Source organism: Anomaloglossus baeobatrachus, chromosome 1 (assembly GCF_048569485.1).
Source record: "Anomaloglossus baeobatrachus isolate aAnoBae1 chromosome 1, aAnoBae1.hap1, whole genome shotgun sequence".
In the NCBI taxonomy this organism is placed as follows: domain Eukaryota; kingdom Metazoa; phylum Chordata; class Amphibia; order Anura; family Aromobatidae; genus Anomaloglossus; species Anomaloglossus baeobatrachus.
The window spans coordinates 764183322-764203232 of NC_134353.1; the positions used below are offsets into that span (position 1 = coordinate 764183322).

The following is a 19911-nucleotide window of genomic DNA, read 5'->3' on the forward strand; positions in this document are numbered from 1 at the left end:
TGTTTGGTGTGTGAATGTTAGAAACACCAGCGATTAACCTCTCCTTACCTTTTTTTTTTTTTTTCTTCTTTTTTAGTATTGTCTCAAATTGTTTGTACATGTCCCCTCTGAATTGTAAAGCGCTGCGGAATATGTTGGCGCTATAGAAATAAAACTTTATTATTATCATTATAGCTGTGTCCTCTACATGGCTTTTGCAAACTACCAATGGGAATTCTTCTGGCTTTCTTTCAAAAATGTCTATCTTCTTGCCACTCTTCCATAAAGGCCAAATTTGTGGAGTATACGACTATTAGTTGTGGACAGTTTCTCCAACCTGAGCTGGGGATCTAGAGATCAGCTCTTCCAGAGTGACCATGAGCATCTTGGCTGATTCACTCATGCTCTCCTTGCTTGGAATGTTAGTTTAGGTGGATATCCATGTCTTGATAGATTTGCAGTTGTGCCAGACTCATTCCATTTTTAGATGATGGATTTAACCCTGCTCTGTGAGATGTTCAGAGCTTGAGTTATTTTTTTTATAACTTAACCCTGCTTTAACCTTCTCCACAACTTTATCCCTTAACTGTTTGGTTTGTTTCTTGGTTTTCATGATGCAGTTTCATCCTTAATGTTCTCAAACCAACCTCTGAGGTATTCACAGAACAGCTGCACATATACTAAGAAAAAGTTGCAAATAAATTAACTCAATTTATTATTTAACCTCCTTACCCCTGTCAATTTTCCGTTTTTCATTTTTGTTTTTTCCACCCCTTCTTGCAAGAGCCATAACTTTTTTATTTTCCATCAATATTGTTCTTTGTGGGACGAGTTGTACTTTTGAATAAAACCATTAGTTTTACCATATAGTGTACTAGAAAATGGGAAAAAATTTCAAGTGCAGTGAAATTGCAAAAGAGGTGTGATTGCACGATGTTTTTATGTTTTTGGGATCTTTTATTCATCCTGTTCACTATATGGTAAAACTAAGGTGTTTGTATCATGCCTCAGGTTGGTTCAGGATCGTAAATACCAAACGTATACTTTTACTTTTAGTTTTATTTAAGGGGTTAAAAAAAATGAGGGGTTGGTCCAAAAAAAGAATTGTGTTTTTGGCGCCAATTTCTGAGAATCATAGCGTTTTCATTTTTCTGGATCTAGGGCTCAGTGATAGCTTATTTTTTGCATCTTGAGCTGATGTTTTTAATGATACCATTTTTGTGTGGATGGTACGTTTTGATCGCCTGTTATTGCGTTTTAAAAAAATGTTGCGGGGACCAAAAACCTTAATTTTAGCATTTGGAATTTTCTTCTTGCCACACCATGTACCAATCAGAGTAATTGATTGTATACTTTGATAGTTCAGGCATTTATGAATGCGGTGATGCTGATATGTGTTTATTTTTTATTGTTTTTATTGTTTTATGTTCAATGGAGCGAATGGGGGGTGATTTGAACTTTTAGCTTTATTTTATTTTTTCATATTTTTTAAAACTTTTTTTTACATTTATTCATTTATTTTACTAGTCACTCTAGGGAACTTTATTACTGCACAGTCCAATTGCCTTTTCATTTCTGCTGATCAGAACAGCATCGCTCTGATCAGCAGAAATGCAGCATTCCTGTGACAACCAGCGCTCTGGTGGCTCTTACAGGAAGTACGTCATGGTAGCATCAGGGGTCATTAGCCGATGGTGGCGGGAAACAGTATAATCCCCGCGACAGTCATTTAAAATCACTCTGTCAGTATTTGACAGCGCAATTCAAGTGGTAAGCAGGTGCAGGTGGATCTCTGATCCACCCACGCCTGTTAGACGCACATATCTGCTGATCGGATTAGCAGACATATGCGGTGAGCTCGCAGTTACCGGTGGACACGTTCTAGGATGTATATATACATACAAGGTCGTGAAGGGGCTAAGTGACCTCTGAAGGCAAGTGGTCACTCAGGATTTCATTAATGGGTATCAGACTACCGGGACCTGAATAGAAATGCACTTTAAAATGTTTACATTTATATTTTTTAAATATTTGGAAAACCATGTATCATTTCCTTTACATTTCAAAAACACTTCCTACTTTGTGTTGGTATATCACATAAAATACATGACAACAAAAATACATTTAAGTTTGAAAAAATTTGGAAAATGTCCATGGGGTATGAATACTTTTCAAAGCACTGTATTTATCATTATGGGATGACCAGCAGACCATTAGCACTAAATTACCGGTGCGAGGAAGAGGTGAGTAGAGTTCTAAAAAACAAAATTAGTTATAAAAATTACTATAGTTGTTTCTGGATATTGGCTAACCCTTTGCATCACATGTGTCTTAATGAGATTGTCCACTACTTAAATAATGATGAGCCAACTTTAGGACAGCTTATTAATACCAGATTGGTGGAGGTCTGTTGAAGTCAATGAGAGTTAAAATGCAGTACCCAAGAACAACCACTACAAAATATATAGACCCGTGCTGTTCCAGCTCTATACACTATTTGCATTCAGCCACGCTAGAACTGCAAATAGCTGGTCAGTAGGGGTCTTAGGTGTCAGACTACCAGTGATATGATAGTGATGACCTATCATAAAGATATATGTGATGCGAAGGGTTATCCAACATCCAGAAAAAACTATAGTAATTGTTATAACTATTTTTTTTTAGAACTCTACTCACCTCTTCTGTGCACCAGTAATTTAGTGCATATATAATTTAAAAAAGTAGTTATTGACCGAAAATGACCTATCATTTTAATATGAGATTTTTGTGTGAAATGTATTTTTTGCGGGGGGCAGTGTTTTTTCCATATCACAATCTGTATTAAATATAAAAAATAAAAATCTTACTATTTTTACACTGGCCACTGGGAATTGTTTGTAGTTTTCATGGTCCTGGTTGATCATGCACAGTGCATTGCCTCTCACCTGGCATCCTGTCCTGTCTGCATTTTTTCTTATAGAGTACACTCTAATCGCTAGCGATGTCGCTCGTGAAAGCACCCGCCCCCGTTGTTTGTGCGTCACGGGCAAATCGCTGCCCGTGGCGGACAAAATCGCTAGTACCCGTCACACATACCTACCTTCCTAGCGACTTCACTGTGGGCGGCAAACAACCTCTTTTTTAAGGGGGAGGTTCGTTCTCCATCACAGCAACGTCACACAGCAACCCGCCAATAGAAGTGGAGGGGCGGAGACCAGCCGCATTAACAACACGCCCACCTCGTTGCCAGCAGGACATAGGTACATTGTTGTTCATCGTTCCCGGGGTGTCACACGTAGCGATGTGTGCTGCCTCAGGAACGCCGAACAACCTGCGTCCAGCACCAGCAACGATATTTGGGAAATGAACGACGTGTGAACGATCAACGATTAGGTGAGTAATTTTGATCGTTTACACTCGCTCATAGGTGTCACACGCAACGACGTCGCTAACGACGTCGGATGTGTGTCACGAATTCCGTGACTCCGACGACTTATCGTTAGCAATATCGTTGCGTGTAAAGCCCCCTTAAGCCTCTATGCACTGTGTGCTCTTGTAGAGTACCCTGCCGTACTAATTTTATCATCTGCCATTTATAACTGCTAATTATACTACATAAGTAGCAGTTATAAATGGCAAGAGATAAAATTAGTAAGGCAGGGTACTCTACAAGAGCACACTGTGCATAGAGGCTTAAGGGGGCTTTACACGCAACGATACCTCTTTGTTATTAGCTGGTTTCTAGCAGAGGTAAGATCTCCTGCACTTTTTACTCCTCCACAGCAGTTCCTGTGGTTACTAGGCAGTGCTGAGGTGAGACACAAGTTGAGCTATATTTGCTGTCTGTTGTTAACAGATCACTGATGTGAAATTGCAAAAGCTACTATGCTGAAGCATATGGCTGACGATAATCATCTGCCATATGAATTAACAAAGTGGCATTGAGATGAAAAATGACACAAAGGTACAAGAAAGAAACTTTGTTTGGCTTACCAAAAAGTATGCTATAAAATATGCATTTATTGTATGTATTGGCTTAATGATAGGTATGCATTCACTGTGCTTTGTGAAAAATGATTTGATTGTGGGAATAAACCTTTAAATATTGGAGAAGATACCAGAATAAAGGAAATGGGAGCTTAACCAAACATTTCCTTGGGAAATGTTTTCCTTGTACTCTTTTAAAGACAGATCATGCAGGCATAGTTGAAGACCTTAGTAGACTTTGACCTCCTGTAAGGTTAATAAAATATATTACTATTTGCAAGTGTTCCTTAACCACTTTTGAAGATAGCTTGGTTAAATTGTTATATGAGTGCCTGGCTGAAACATATTATTCAAATTCTGACTCTAGACTTGATATTTTAGGTAATCAGAATCTTATATATCGGTTTTATGTCACCATTACTGTAGTTAATAAAATGCTCCTTTTCCTAGTTCCTCCAGCCCAAAAAGTAAAAGAAAGCAAGACAGGAAACACCGAAAGCAGTGAGTATTTACCTTCTCTTGTAGACCCTAAACTATATCTGGTCGCAATCTATACTACAAATGGTATTTTATCCTTATATGTTTTCAATGTAATGAGACAAACTCACAGTCCAAATCAGTAGTAGAGGTATGATAGCAAATTAGCTAAGCACTACTGATGAACAGATCTGCTGTAATTCAGTGGTTCTCTTGATATTACCAAGGAAAATCAATTTCAATATTCCTTGTTATGTACTCGATTCTATCAAAACCCCAGAGCATATTTTCCTGGAAAATATGTGACTCCAGAGCAGAATAAACCAGAGGTTAAAAAAAAAATCTTGCCTTTCATCTGTTATGCTACTGCAGCCCCACTTCCTATCCTCCACATGTAATTTTTTGCTAAGTAGCCCTCAGACGTCCCACCGCACGTCATAATGTCACAAAGTGCATCATTTGAACGTGCTGACTAGGTATCAGACGATGAGCATCATGAGGACTGATGCCTACTTGGTACCAAAAGCCGATGTTGAGTGAAGATCATAGAAGACTCAAAGAGGATGCTCAAAGCAGCAGATGTCAGACTGCAGTGGCAAGAAAGGTGAGCGGCAAGGTGAGTTCTTTTTTCCTGGCACTCTATAATTCAGCAAAATGGCAGCAGGTCGACTACTCTGTGAGACCACTCTGTACCAGGCTTTGTTGGGTTACATTCTCAGAATAAGACTCCGTAGGTCACTCTCAGTCAGTGGTAGCTACAGAATTTTTCCCGGGTGTGAATAACTAAGCTATATAGGAATAGATGGGCATCGTGGGATGTACTGTCACTGGTATGTAATGCATGACAGACAGTCCTGTTGTTTCTGGCTGTATTAGGTCGCAGTGTTTGGCTACACAAGCTGCTCTCTGACTTTCCCTTTTACCCTGCTTGGGGTTTATCCCTTTCCTTTAGGACCCTGCGGGTTTACTCTTTTTTTTTTTCCGCTTTTAATCTTCAACACTTCTCTTTGTGTCTTTAAATACCTTCATTCCCTCTTACTCTGTGCTGGTTTAATAACCTTAACAAGTCTTCAGTGCAAGCAGTCAGCTTGTATTCATCTGGAAAAACTGCGTTGCTGTTGCAGTTCCTCTCCCTGAGTTATCTGGAGATAAGTTATTTGTTTACTTTCCCCTGTGTGTATTTCCCTGTGCGTTCTTTAAAGCTTAGTGGGTTTGAGTAAAGGTACCGTCACACTAAGCAACTTACCAGCGATCCCAACAACGATAGGGATCGCTGGTAAGTTGCTAGGAGGTTGCTGGTGAGCTGTCACACTGCGACGCTCCAGCGATCCCACCAGCAACCTGACCTGGCAGGGATCGCTGGAGCGTGGCTACACGAGTTGCTGGTGAGCTCACCAGCAACCAGTGACCAGCCCCCAGCGCCGCATGGAAGATGCTGCGCTTGGTAACTAAGGTAAATATCGGGTAACCAACCCGATATTTACCTTGGTTACCACCGCACGGAGCTACACGTGCAGAGAGCAGGGAGCAGCGCACACTGAGCGCTGGCTCCCTGCTCTCCTAGTACAGCACACATCGGGTTAATTACCCGATGTGTGCTGCAGCTAAATGTGCACAGAGCAGGGAGCAGCGCACACTGAGCGCTGGCTCCCTGCTCTCCTACTTACAGCACACATGGGGTTAATTACCCGATGTGTGCTGCAGCTACATGTGCACAGAGCAGGGAGCAGTGCACAATGCTTAGCACTGGCTCCCTGCTCTCCTACTTACAGCACACATCAGGTTAATTAACCCGATGTGTCCTGCAGCTAGCTACATGTGCACAGAGCAGGAGCCGGCAGCACAGGCAGTGAGAGCGGCGGAGGCTGGTATCGAAGGTAAATATCGGGTAACCAAGGACAGGGCTTCTTGGTTACCCGATGTTTACATTGGTTACCAGTAGAGTTGAGCGCGGTTCGTGGTTCGTGGTTCTCCAGTTCGCGGCTCGAGTGATTTTGGGGCATGTTCTAGATCGAACTAGAACTCGAGCTTTTTGCAAAAGCTCGATAGTTCTAGAAACGTTCGAGAACGGTTCTAGCAGCCAAAAAACAGCTAAATCCTAGCTTGGTTTCTGCTGTAATAGTGTAAGTCACTCTGTGAATCAAACTATTATCACATTTCAGTGTATAGTGTGCGTGAACAGCGCCTTCAGATCACTGCTGTTTCTATAATGGCGATCGCCATTTTTTTCTTTTTTTTTTCTTGTCTTCCTTCCCTAAGCGCGCGCGTCTTGTGGGGCGGGCCAGCATGTCAGCCAATCACAGACACACACACACCTAAGTGGACTTTGAGCCAGAGAAGCAACGGCATGTGTGATAGGATCTGCATGTCACATGTCCCTGCATTATAAAACCGGACATTTTCTTCACGAACGCCATTATCTGCCTTCTGCGTCTTTGGTGTCAGACATCAGTGTCGCAGCTCCGTCCTCCTGAGTCCTATAGCCGATACAGCTGTATGCGCTGCATACACAGCGTTAGACAGCTTAGGGAGAGCACATTCTAGCAGTCCTTTTAAGGGCTCGTACCGGCAGGGTCAGAGAGCCATAAGTGACAGGTCCTGCAAACAGCAACAGCGTCTGTGTAGCCCAGGTCAGGGATTTCCTCCCTGCATTTCACCATTAGGAGGGAATAGAAAGGCAGGCTTCCATTCCTCTACCCAGAGCACCACAATCCTGCCACTGTACCCTCTTGTCCTCTGCACACTCCAACTCATTCTAAGTAAGCCATTATACTAGCAAACACTCAGTGTACCTAGTGGCATCCTAAACGTGGCTATTGGACTTTGCTATAGTCCCACTAGTGCAAAGACATTAGCAGAGCACATCTGCCTGCATTGCACACTCCAAGTTTTTTAAACTAAGCAATTTTACTAGCAAACACTCAGTGTACCTAGTGGCATCCTATACGTGGCTATTGGACTTTGCTATAGTCCCACTAGTGCAAAGACATTTGCAGAGCACGTCTGCCTGCATTGCACACTACAACTTTTTTAAACTAAGCAATTTTACTAGCAAACACTCAGTGTACCTAGTGGCATCCTATACGTGGCTATTGGACTTTGCTATAGTCCCACTAGTGCAAAGACATTTGCAGAGCACGTCTGCCTGCATTGCACACTACAACTTTTTTAAACTAATCAATTTTACTAGCAAACACTCAGTGTACCTAGTGGCATCCTAAACGTGGCTATTGGACTTTGCTATAGTCCCACTAGTGCAAAGACATTAGCAGAGCACATCTGCCTGCATTGCACACTCCAAGTTTTTTAAACTAAGCAATTTTACTAGCAAACACTCAGTGTACCTAGTGGCATCCTATACGTGGCTATTGGACTTTGCTATAGTCCCACTAGTGCAAAGACATTTGCAGAGCACGTCTGCCTGCATTGCACACTACAACTTTTTTAAACTAAGCAATTTTACTAGCAAACACTCAGTGTACCTAGTGGCATCCTATACGTGGCTATTGGACTTTGCTATAGTCCCACTAGTGCCAAGACATTTGCAGAGCGCATCTGCCTGCGTTGCACACTCCAACTAATTATAACGAAGCCATTATACTAGCAAACACTCAGTGTACCTAGTGGCATCCTATACGTGGCTATTGGACTTTGCTATAGTCCCACTAGTGCAAAGACATTAGCAGAGCACATCTGCCTGCATTGCACACTCCAAGTTTTTTAAACTAAGCAATTTTACTAGCAAACACTCAGTGTACCTAGTGGCATCCTATACGTGGCTATTGGACTTTGCTATAGTCCCACTAGTGCAAAGACATTTGCAGAGCACGTCTGCCTGCATTGCACACTACAACTTTTTTAAACTAAGCAATTTTACTAGCAAACACTCAGTGTACCTAGTGGCATCCTATACGTGGCTATTGGACTTTGCTATAGTCCCACTAGTGCAAAGACATTTGCAGAGCACGTCTGCCTGCATTGCACACTACAACTTTTTTAAACTAATCAATTTTACTAGCAAACACTCAGTGTACCTAGTGGCATCCTAAACGTGGCTATTGGACTTTGCTATAGTCCCACTAGTGCAAAGACATTAGCAGAGCACATCTGCCTGCATTGCACACTCCAAGTTTTTTAAACTAAGCAATTTTACTAGCAAACACTCAGTGTACCTAGTGGCATCCTATACGTGGCTATTGGACTTTGCTATAGTCCCACTAGTGCAAAGACATTTGCAGAGCACGTCTGCCTGCATTGCACACTACAACTTTTTTAAACTAAGCAATTTTACTAGCAAACACTCAGTGTACCTAGTGGCATCCTATACGTGGCTATTGGACTTTGCTATAGTCCCACTAGTGCCAAGACATTTGCAGAGCGCATCTGCCTGCGTTGCACACTCCAACTAATTATAACGAAGCCATTATACTAGCAAACACTCAGTGTACCTAGTGGCATCCTATACGTGGCTATTGGACTTTTGTCAATTCACAGTATTGGAACGTTATTTGCATGACATCTGCCTGCGTTGCACACTCTAACTTTTTTAAACTCAGCCATTATACTAGCAAACACTCACTGTACCTAGTTGTATCCTAAACGTGGCTATTGTACTTTTGTCAATTCACAGTATTGGAACGTTATTTGCAGGACATCTGCCTGCATTGCACACTCAAACTTTTTTAAACTCAGCCATTATACTAGCAAACACTCACTGTACCTAGTTGTATCCTAAACGTGGCTATTGTACTTTTGTCAATTCACAGTATTGGAACGTTATTTGCAGCACGTCTGCCTGCATTGCACACTCAAACTTTTTTAAACTCAGCCATTATACTAGCAAACACTCACTGTACCTAGTTGTATCCTAAACGTGGCTATTGTACTTTTGTCAATTCACAGTATTGGAACGTTATTTGCAGCACGTCTGCCTGCATTGCACACTCAAACTTTTTTAAACTCAGCCATTATACTAGCAAACACTCACTGTACCTAGTTGTATCCTAAACGTGGCTATTGTACTTTTGTCAATTCACAGTATTGGAACGTTATTTGCAGCACGTCTGCCTGCATTGCACACTCAAACTTTTTTAAACTCAGCCATTATACTAGCAAACACTCACTGTACCTAGTTGTATCCTAAACGTGGCTATTGTACTTTTGTCAATTCACAGTATTGGAACGTTATTTGCAGGACATCTGCCTGCCTTGCACACTCAAACTTTTTTAAACTCAGCCATTATACTAGCAAACACTCACTGTACCTAGTTGTATCCTAAACGTGGCTATTGTACTTTTGTCAATTCACACTACTGCAAATCTATGTGCAGCACCTCTGCATGACAACCTCGTGCTCTGTTTTTAATAAGCTATAATGATAGCACAAAATACTGCCATTTTGTGGCATCATAGAACTGGCTGTTGTATTCCATTAGTGCCCCACTGGTGACAAGCTATTTCTAGCACCTCTACATCACACCCTCATGCACATTTTGCTACGCTAATGTTATAGCAAACTCATGGAATTCATTGCTGCATTTCATAATTCGGAGGGATAGAAAGTCAGGCTTCCTTTAGCTTTTCCTTCTGTTCATAGACAGCATCTCCAAGACAAATTTCCCCTCCACGTCTAAGTGTGGAGAGGCAGCTAGTGCGCATGCGTGTGCCGATGTACCCCAGCTGCAGCATAATTACAGTGTTTCGCCTAGTGAGTATGCTCAGCCTGACTGTGCCATTCCTGACGCTAAGTTTTCATTTCGGGATACAGCGCATGCTCCCACACTAAGTGTGAAAAGCCTCTTTGCACAGGTGCTTGCATTCCGTGCCGGGTATAAGTCCTGTTTTGGGCATAGACACCATGCTAAAGCTGATAGTCTTTTTTCAGAGACTGTATTTCATGCTACTGAGCATGCTCAGGCACTTCCTGCATCAGAGACTAGGTCCGGTAATGAACTCTTTGGCCCTGGCCCTGATGTGGGGGTCCCATATAGACCACAGGGCATCAGGTGTCCTCCCAAATGGCTTGCAGAGGCCCACACCTATGACTTGTCACCGCATTATTGATGCTCAGACGATGACTGGTGAGGTGTTTGGGTCATGGCAGCCATGAGGTCATCATTGAAGTTGCGTTTCCAAATAGGACGCTAGTTATGCCACTCATGACGTGTCACTCTACTTTTGTCTCCAGGAGGTGCATTGTGGTTCACCCTGGTTTGGGGCGGACCCAGGTTATAAAAGGGGCTGGAGCCAACAAGGAGGTGCGCAGTCTTCTATTATGCTCCGAAAGAGCACACCTCCATGTGTTGAACCCATTGCGGCTTTAGGCCAGAGGTAGGCAGGGATCGGGTGGTGGATGCAGGCCACCACCACAGTTGGTAACGCAGAACGGTTAAGACCAGCTCCTGTCCTAACAGTCCTGCTTGTGCAGCCCAGTGGCATTAACAGGCCTGCTGCTGCTGATGCGCCTGCTGTCCACAGGTGTGGCCCCTACGCACACGGTCAGCGTACTCAATGGCCCCTGTGTTGTTAACAGGGAGTTCCTGGGCTGGGTGGGCATGTGGACCCTGTGACGCTAACATGGCTCACAGTCTCCAGATCCGAATGGCGTCTAACTCGGTTCAGGCTACTATTAGTTTCATAGCCACACAGCTCTGTATCCTCCACCAAACCTTCAAGTTGCCAACCTCTCCTTTTCCAACTGGGAGCACGGTGGACACTGACTGCTGATGGGGATATATACCTTTCTCTTTCTTTTCTTATTAATTTTCGTTATATAGCGGTCACAGATTATATACCACTTTATCCAAATCTGCCAGTCCCACTGTAACAGATGTTGTTTCTTCAGCAAATGTTACAGTTGCTTAACCACCAAATCCACGGACCAAAACTTTTTTCCCCTTTCCAACACACCTGTTCCCCTTTCCAACAGCATCTGTCCTTTTTCAACTCATTTTGGGATATGACCAAAAGTGCAACTGTGCAGGGACACCGTACTCAACGCCATCTCAGCACAGCAGCCATCCCTCGGTCCCTCCGATGTGGACAAGTAAAAGACCATTTCCTCCTATCCATGACAAAGCGTTGAGATTCACTCTGTGCAGCACTGGTGTTTAGTGGACAAGTAGATCTAAGATTGCGTACCACATTCTGCAGATACTCCTGTATACGTGCGTCTATTTCTATGGCAGGAATTAGTTCGCCAAATTTTGTCTTGTACCGGGGATCTAACAGTGTGGCAACCCAGTATTCAGGATTAGTTCAAATTCATACAATCCGAGGGTCATGTAGGTAGTGCAGCAAGAAGGCGCTCATGTGTCTTGTGCATCCAGGAGGACCAAGTCCTTGGTGTGTTGGTGGCAGAGAGGTGAGAATCGTGCATCCTTCCTCTGCCCTCTCCCCCCAACCTCGCACAACCGAAATGTGAGCAAGCTCTCACTCATCTGCTGAGTCTTCCATGCCCATCGCCAGTTCGTCCTCCATTTCTTCATGGGCTCCTGCACTTTCATCAACACTTTTTGCTGATACTATGCGCCCTTGTTAATCCCTCTCCCTCACCATGACTGCCGCATAGGTGCCGCTGACCATCTGGACCTCGTAGATCTTGTTATCCCTTCCGCATATGACTCCTCCTGTACTTCCTCCCCTTCCTCTTGTCCCAACACCTGACTCCGAATAATAATTACAGTGTGCTCCATCATGTAGATGACCAGAATTGTCACGCTGAGAATGACATTGCCAGTGCTAAACATCTTCGTCGACATTTCAAAACTGTGTAGCAGGGTGCATAGGTCCTTGATCTGACACCACTCCAGCAGCGTGATCTGCACCACCTCTGGATCAAGTTATCCCAGGCTATATGTCTTACCGTATTTCAGCAGGGCTCTGCGGTGCTGCCACACACGCTGCAACATGTGCAGATTCCAATTCCTGCGTGTCGAAACATCGCATTTACGGCGTTTAACTGCCAGACCCTAAGACTTCCGGAGTGATGAAAGTTGTTGAGCTGCTGTGTGCGCACGATGGAAGTGAGCACATAGCGAGCGTGCCCACTGCACAAGGCCATGTAGGCCGTGATGGTGTTTTAAAAATTGCTGGAGAATCAGGTTCAACACGTGAGCCCTAAAAGGCACGTGTGTCACATTGCCCTGAGGATGGCCCGCAGCCAGGTTTGCATCATTGCCGCACACGGCTGTTAAGTCACCAACGGAGTCCGCTCCGTCAATTTGTACTCCGGTCGCCAGGTGACAACGTGTTCCTTTCATGAATAGTGCTGATGATGGGAGAGTAGTCGATGCCAGCGGCGCAGGTGGACGCAGGTTATGCTCACCCACTGGGCTGCATTACCTTGACAGATGCAGAATCTCTGGCTGAATGTAGCTGGTGGGTATCTCACAGATGAAATACCATCATTCAGCTACAACCAATGGGAAGACACCACACCCTTTTTTATGCCCATCCTGTCTGCAGACCACTGCCAGACATAGCTATGAACCTCTGGTTAATTTTACCCCCAGTTCAGTTTTATGATTTTGTGTGCTTGTTACCTGACTACTTTTCCCGCTTGCTGTTTATGTACCTTGTTGGCCGATACGCATTTCACCTCTGCTTGTTTTCTGATTCTTTCCTGGCCGTCCCATTCTGTTCCTGTTCCTCAATTAATGTTTTGACCCTGCCTGACTACTATTCTCTGTAATAGCGGTGTGACTCACATTTCCCATACATTTCAAAGTAAAACTTTGACCGCCTGATGGCATTGAGCTCTGCTGCCAGCATAGTAAGGAGGTGTGTGGTAGTCCTTGTGCGCAGTTGCAAGGAAGGGTGGCCTGACCACACAGGGTTTGCGCCAAGGTAGAGGACCCACACGAGGTTGAAGAGGCAGAAGCAGTGTATTAACTTCTACATACAGAACAAGGATTGAAACAACTCGTGGGGACGGCAAGACTTGTACAGCAGACCCTTCTCCATCTCTCACCATAGTTTGCCAGTGCCCAGTCAGTGACATGTAATGACCCTGTCTATGCTTACTGGTCCAAGTATCTGTGTTGAAATGCACCCTGTCGCACACAGATTTTCTCAAGGAAGTGGTGATGTTGTGTGCGACATGCTGGTGTAGCGCGGGCATGCTTTTCTTGGAGAAGCAGTGGTGATTGGGCATCTGGTACTGGGGCACAGCGACAGACATAAGGTCTGTAAAATCCTGTGTGTCCACTACGCGTAAAGGCAGCATTTCGGTAGCCAACAGCTTACAGAGGGATAGAGTCAACCACTTAGCTTTGTCATGGGTCGCAGTAAGTGGCCTTTTATTTGACCACATCTGAGGGACAGAGATCTGGCTGCTGTCTGTAGACGGTGTTGAGTAGGGTGTCCCTGGAAAAATGCAGGTTTGTGAGAAAAGTGCAGGCGGAGACATGATGTTGCCTTCATCTTGCCTTCAGATCTGTTCATCTTGTATCATTTTTAAAAAACACAGCAAGCAAGGGTTACTCCAAGCGGAGTCTACCTTTTTTCCCCAAATTGGGCACACAGACACCCCATCAGTGGCAGGACTTGTGCCCTAGTTGCAAACAGGATGTTTTGATTTGCATCAAGCACATTCCAAATCCACAAGCATTTACTCTCCCCAGGATGACACAGGGGTAGTAAATTCCTTCTGGATCCATGACTTGTTCATTTTGATGAACGTCAGTCTGTCCACATTGTCACTGGACAGACGCGTGCGCTTATCTGTCAGCACACACCCAGCAGCACTGAAGACACGTTCAGAGACAACGCTGGCAGCTGGACACGACAAAATCTTCAAGGCGTAACTGGAGAGCTCTTGACATTTTTCTAGATTTGAAGCACAAAAGGAGCAAGGCTCCATTTGCAAAGTCATTGCATCGATGTTCATTTGGAGATACTCCTGTATCATCCTCTCCATCCGTTGACTATGTGACACACTTGATGTCTCTGGTGGCCTTGCAAAGGAGGGTCTAAAAAAATTATGAAAAGATTCCATAAAATTGCTGTTACCAGCACCAGATACGGTCCTACTGGTACGGGTAGACTGTTGAAGATGACGAGGCCGTCCCATGTTTGTCAAGTTACAACTGGGAGAATCACTCCCTTCACCTGCACGGTTGTTTGGTGGAAAAGCCGAGCTAAGATCGAGTAACAGCTTCTGCTGATACTCCTGCATACGTGCGTCCATTTCTATGGGTGGAATTATGTCACAAAATTTGGACTTGTCCCGGGGATCTAATAGTGTGGCAAGCCAGTAGTCATCATCACTTCTAATTTTGACAATACGAGGGTCATGTTGGAGGTAGTGCAACAAGAAGGCACTCATGTGTCTTGCGCAGCCATGCGGACCAAGTCCACGCTGTGTTTGTGGCATAGAGGTGCTAACCGTTCTTTCTTCCTCTGTCATCTCCCCCCAACCTCTTTCAACTTAAATTTGACCAGGGTCCCCCTCATCAGCTGAGTCTTCCATGTCCATGGACAGTTCGTCCTCCATATCTTCATGTCCTCCTGCACCTTCCTCAACATCTCGCCTGCTACCATGCGCCCTTGTTGATCCCTGTCCCCCATGGTCCCATGCCTGCCGCGTTGGTGATGATGAACGTCTGGACCTTGGTGATGTTGTTGTGTCTTGCGCATATGAATCCTCCTGTAGTTCCTCCCCTTCCTGTTGTCCCACCCCCTGACTCCGAATAGTGTTTAGCGTGTGCTCCAGCATGTAAATGACTGTAATCGTCATGCTGATAATGGCATTGTCAGCGCTAAACATATTCGTCGCCATGTCGAAACTGTGCAGAAGGGTGCATAGGTCCGTGATCTGAGATCACTCCATCAGGGTGATCTGCCCCACCTCTGCATCTCGTTGGCCCAGGCTATACGTCATGACGTATTGCACCAGGGCTCTGCGGTGCTGCCACAGTCGCTGTAACATGTGGAGAGTTGAATTCCAGCGTGTCGCCACATCGCATTTCAGGCGATGAACCGGCAGGCCGAAAGACTTCTGGAGCGATGCAAGTCGCTCAGCTGCGGCGCTTGAACGGCGGAAGTGAGCACTGCAGACAGTTTCCGTGCCCTGGTCAGAAGGCCATCTAGGCCGGGATAGTGTGTTAAAAATTGCTGGACAACAAGGTTCAACACGTGAGCCATACAAGGCACGTGTGTCACCTTGCCCAGGCGAAGGGCCGCACCCAGGTTTGCAGCATTGTCGCACACGGCCTTACCAGGCTGCAGGTTGAGTGGAGACAACCATTTATTAAACTCGGACCGCAGAGCTGACCACAACTCCTCAGCTGTGTGACTCTTATTCCCAAGACATGTCAAGCTAAAGACCGCCTGATGCCGTTGCGCTCTGCTGCCAGCATAGTAATGAGGGGTGCGTGATTCCTTCTGCGCAGTGAGAACGCTGGTGGCCTGACCAGGCAGGCTTGGGGCGGAGGTGGAGGACCCAGATGAGGTGGAGGATGCAGAAGCAGTGGCGGAACTTGGACAGACAGAGGATTGACACACAAGTCGTGGGGATGGCAAGACTTGTGCAGCAGACCCTTCACCATCTATCACCATAGTTACCCAGTGCCCAGTCAGCGACATGTAACGTCCCTGTCCATGCTTACTGGTCCAAGTATCGGTGCTGAAATTCACCCGTTCACACACAGAGTTTCTCAAGGAAGCGGTGATATTGTGTGCGACATGCTGGTGTAGCGCGGGCACACCTTTCTTAGAGAAGTAGTGGCGACTAGGCATCTGGTACTGGGGCACAGCGACAGATATAAGGTCTCTAAAATCCTGTGTGTCCACTAGGCGGAAAGGCAGCATTTCTGTAGCCAACAGCTTACAGAGGGATAGAGTCAACCTCTTCGCTTTGTCATGGGTCGAAGGAAGTGGCCTTTTATTTGACCACATCTGAGGGACAGAGATCTGGCTGCTGTGTGTAGACGGTGTTGAGTAGGGTGTCCCTGGAAAAATGCAGCTTTGGGAGGAAAGTGCAGGCGGAGACATGATGTTGCCTTCATCCAAAGTTGGTGCTATCGATGTCTGAGAGAGCTGTACACACTCACTTGTTTCCCCTTCCAAACCAACTGACGACCTACCAAGCAAACTGCCTGTTGCGGTTACAGTGGTGGAAGTTGTGGGTGGAAAAACAGGTGTGACAGCTGTCCCCACAGTCCTAGAAGATGACGAGCGCGCGGATGCCCTGGAAGGGGCAGGCGGTGGATGGTTGGCTCCACTAGGCCGCATTGCAGCACGGTGAGCTTCCCACCAGGCCATATGATATTTATTCATGTGACGATTCATGGAAGAAGTTGTCAAACTGCTGAGGTTTTGACCTCTACTAAGATAACCATGGCAAATGTTACAGATCACATAATTTGGCCGATCTTTTTTTATGTCAAAAAAGGACCAGGCTAGGCAAGGCTTAGAGGCCATGCGACCTGTTGATCCACCCCGAATAATGCTCAGAGGCAGAGTGGTGGCTGAGGATGCAGTTGTAGACGTGCTACCAGTGCTCCGACTGTGTCCAGGAAGGCGCCAGGTTACTTCGACGTCGGTTGCATCCTCCTCCACCGCCTCTATTGACCTCCTCGAGTGTCTGACTGTGGGTTGACAGTAGGTGGGATCTAGAACTTCATCATCAATTGTTGTGTTTGCACTCCCCTCCCCCTCAGACCGAGTTTCTTCTTGCCCTGACCGAATATTTAAGTTGTCATCCCAATCGGGTATCTGCGTCTCATCTTCATCAGTATGTTCCTCATTGCCTATAACCACAGTTGTTGGAAAGGCAGCATTTTGGTAGCCAACAGTTTGCATTTTATGAAAGTCAACCTCCAAGCCATGTCATGCCCTTCTAAAAGCATGTATAACACAGCGAGGGGACTCCAACCACAGTCTCCCTCGTTGCCACTCACTGGGCCACACACACCCCACTTGACTGGCATCGGTTGAGCCCCCTTTTGAAAAAGAAAAAGATGCTTTGCATGAAGCACTCTCAAAAATACGCGTGCCTTTCCCGTCCCCTGGCTGACCCCGGGGAAGAAAAGTCCTCTGAGAGCCATGACTTGTTCATCTTGGTTCTTTTAGAAACACGGCGAGGGGACTCCAACCACAGTCTCCCTCGTTGCCACTCACTGGGCCACACACACCCCACTTGACTGGCATCGGTTGAGCCCCCTTTTGAAAAAGAAAAAGATGCTTTGCATGAAGCACTCTCAAAAATACGCGTGCCTTTGCCGTCCCCTGGCTGACCCAGGGGAAGAAAAGTCCTCTGAGAGCCATGACTTGTTCATCTTGGTTCTTTTAGAAACACAGCGAGGGGACTCCAACCACAGTCTCCCTCGTTGCCACTCACTGGGCCACACACACCCCACTTGACTGGCATCGGTTGAGCCCCCTTTTGAAAAAGAAAAAGATGCTTTGCATGAAGCACTCTCAAAAATACGCGTGCCTTTCCCGTCCCCTGGCTAACCCCGGGGAAGAAAAGTCCTCTGAGAGCCATGACTTGTTCATCTTGGTTCTTTTAGAAACACAGCGAGGGGACTCCAACCACAGTCTCCCTCGTTGCCACTCACTGGGCCACACACACCCCACTTGACTGGCATCGGTTGAGCCCCCTTTTGAAAAAGAAAAAGATGCTTTGCATGAAGCACTCTCAAAAATACGCGTGCCTTTCCCGTCCCCTGGCTGACCCCGGGGAAGAAAAGTCCTCTGAGAGCCATGACTTGTTCATCTTGGTTCTTTTAGAAACACAGCGAGGGGACTCCAACCACAGTCTCCCTCGTTGCCACTCACTGGGCCACACACACCCCACTTGACTGGCATCGGTTGAGCCCCCTTTTGAAAAAGAAAAAGATGCTTTGCATGAAGCACTCTCAAAAATACGCGTGCCTTTCCCGTCCCCTGGCTGACCCCGGGGAAGAAAAGTCCTCTGAGAGCCATGACTTGTTCATCTTGGTTCTTTTAGAAACACAGCGAGGGGACTCCAACCACAGTCTCCCTCGTTGCCACTCACTGGGCCACACACACCCCACTTGACTGGCATCGGTTGAGCCCCCTTTTGAAAAAGAAAAAGATGCTTTGCATGAAGCACTCTCAAAAATACGCGTGCCTTTCCCGTCCCCTGGCTGACCCCGGGGAAGAAAAGTCCTCTGAGAGCCATGACTTGTTCATCTTGGTTCTTTTAGAAACACAGCGAGGGGACTCCAACCACAGTCTCCCTCGTTGCCACTCACTGGGCCACACACACCCCACTTGACTGGCATCGGTTGAGCCCCCTTTTGAAAAAGAAAAAGATGCTTTGCATGAAGCACTCTCAAAAATACGCGTGCCTTTCCCGTCCCCTGGCTGACCCCGGGGAAGAAAAGTCCTCTGAGAGCCATGACTTGTTCATCTTGGTTCTTTTAGAAACACAGCGAGGGGACTCCAACCACAGTCTCCCTCGTTGCCACTCACTGGGCCACACACACCCCACTTGACTGGCATCGGTTGAGCCCCCTTTTGAAAAAGAAAAAGATGCTTTGCATGAAGCACTCTCAAAAATACGCGTGCCTTTCCCGTCCCCTGGCTGACCCCGGGGAAGAAAAGTCCTCTGAGAGCCATGACTTGTTCATCTTGGTTCTTTTAGAAACACAGCGAGGGGACTCCAACCACAGTCTCCCTCGTTGCCACTCACTGGGCCACACACACCCCACTTGACTGGCATCGGTTGAGCCCCCTTTTGAAAAAGAAAAAGATGCTTTGCATGAAGCACTCTCAAAAATACGCGTGCCTTTCCCGTCCCCTGGCTGACCCCGGGGAAGAAAAGTCCTCTGAGAGCCATGACTTGTTCATCTTGGTTCTTTTAGAAACACAGCGAGGGGACTCCAACCACAGTCTCCCTCGTTGCCACTCACTGGGCCACACACACCCCACTTGACTGGCATCGGTTGAGCCCCCTTTTGAAAAAGAAAAAGATGCTTTGCATGAAGCACTCTCAAAAATACGCGTGCCTTTCCCGTCCCCTGGCTGACCCCGGGGAAGAAAAGTCCTCTGAGAGCCATGACTTGTTCATCTTGGTTCTTTTAGAAACACAGCGAGGGGACTCCAACCACAGTCTCCCTCGTTGCCACTCACTGGGCCACACACACCCCACTTGACTGGCATCGGTTGAGCCCCCTTTTGAAAAAGAAAAAGATGCTTTGCATGAAGCACTCTCAAAAATACGCGTGCCTTTCCCGTCCCCTGGCTGACCCCGGGGAAGAAAAGTCCTCTGAGAGCCATGACTTGTTCATCTTGGTTCTTTTAGAAACACAGCGAGGGGACTCCAACCACAGTCTCCCTCGTTGCCACTCACTAGGCCACACACACCCCACTTGACTGGCATCGGTTGAGCCCCCTTTTGAAAAAGAAAAAGATGCTTTGCATGAAGCACTCTCAAAAATACGCGTGCCTTTCCCGTCCCCTGGCTGACCCCGGGGAAGAAAAGTCCTCTGAGAGCCATGACTTGTTCATCTTGGTTCT

The 19911-nt window shown here is 46.2% G+C and overlaps 1 protein-coding gene across 3 annotated transcripts in view; it reads left to right on the forward strand.

Moving 5' to 3' along the window:
• The window catches only part of SRRM4 (serine/arginine repetitive matrix 4), a 241370-nt gene that overhangs the window by 131925 nt on the left and 89534 nt on the right, over window positions 1-19911 (forward strand). For all 3 annotated transcript variants that reach the window (XM_075324282.1, XM_075324291.1, XM_075324300.1), the window contains one exon: window positions 4396-4446. In XM_075324282.1, the coding sequence (XP_075180397.1) occupies window positions 4396-4446 (51 nt within the window). The remainder of the gene's footprint in view (window positions 1-4395; window positions 4447-19911) is intronic.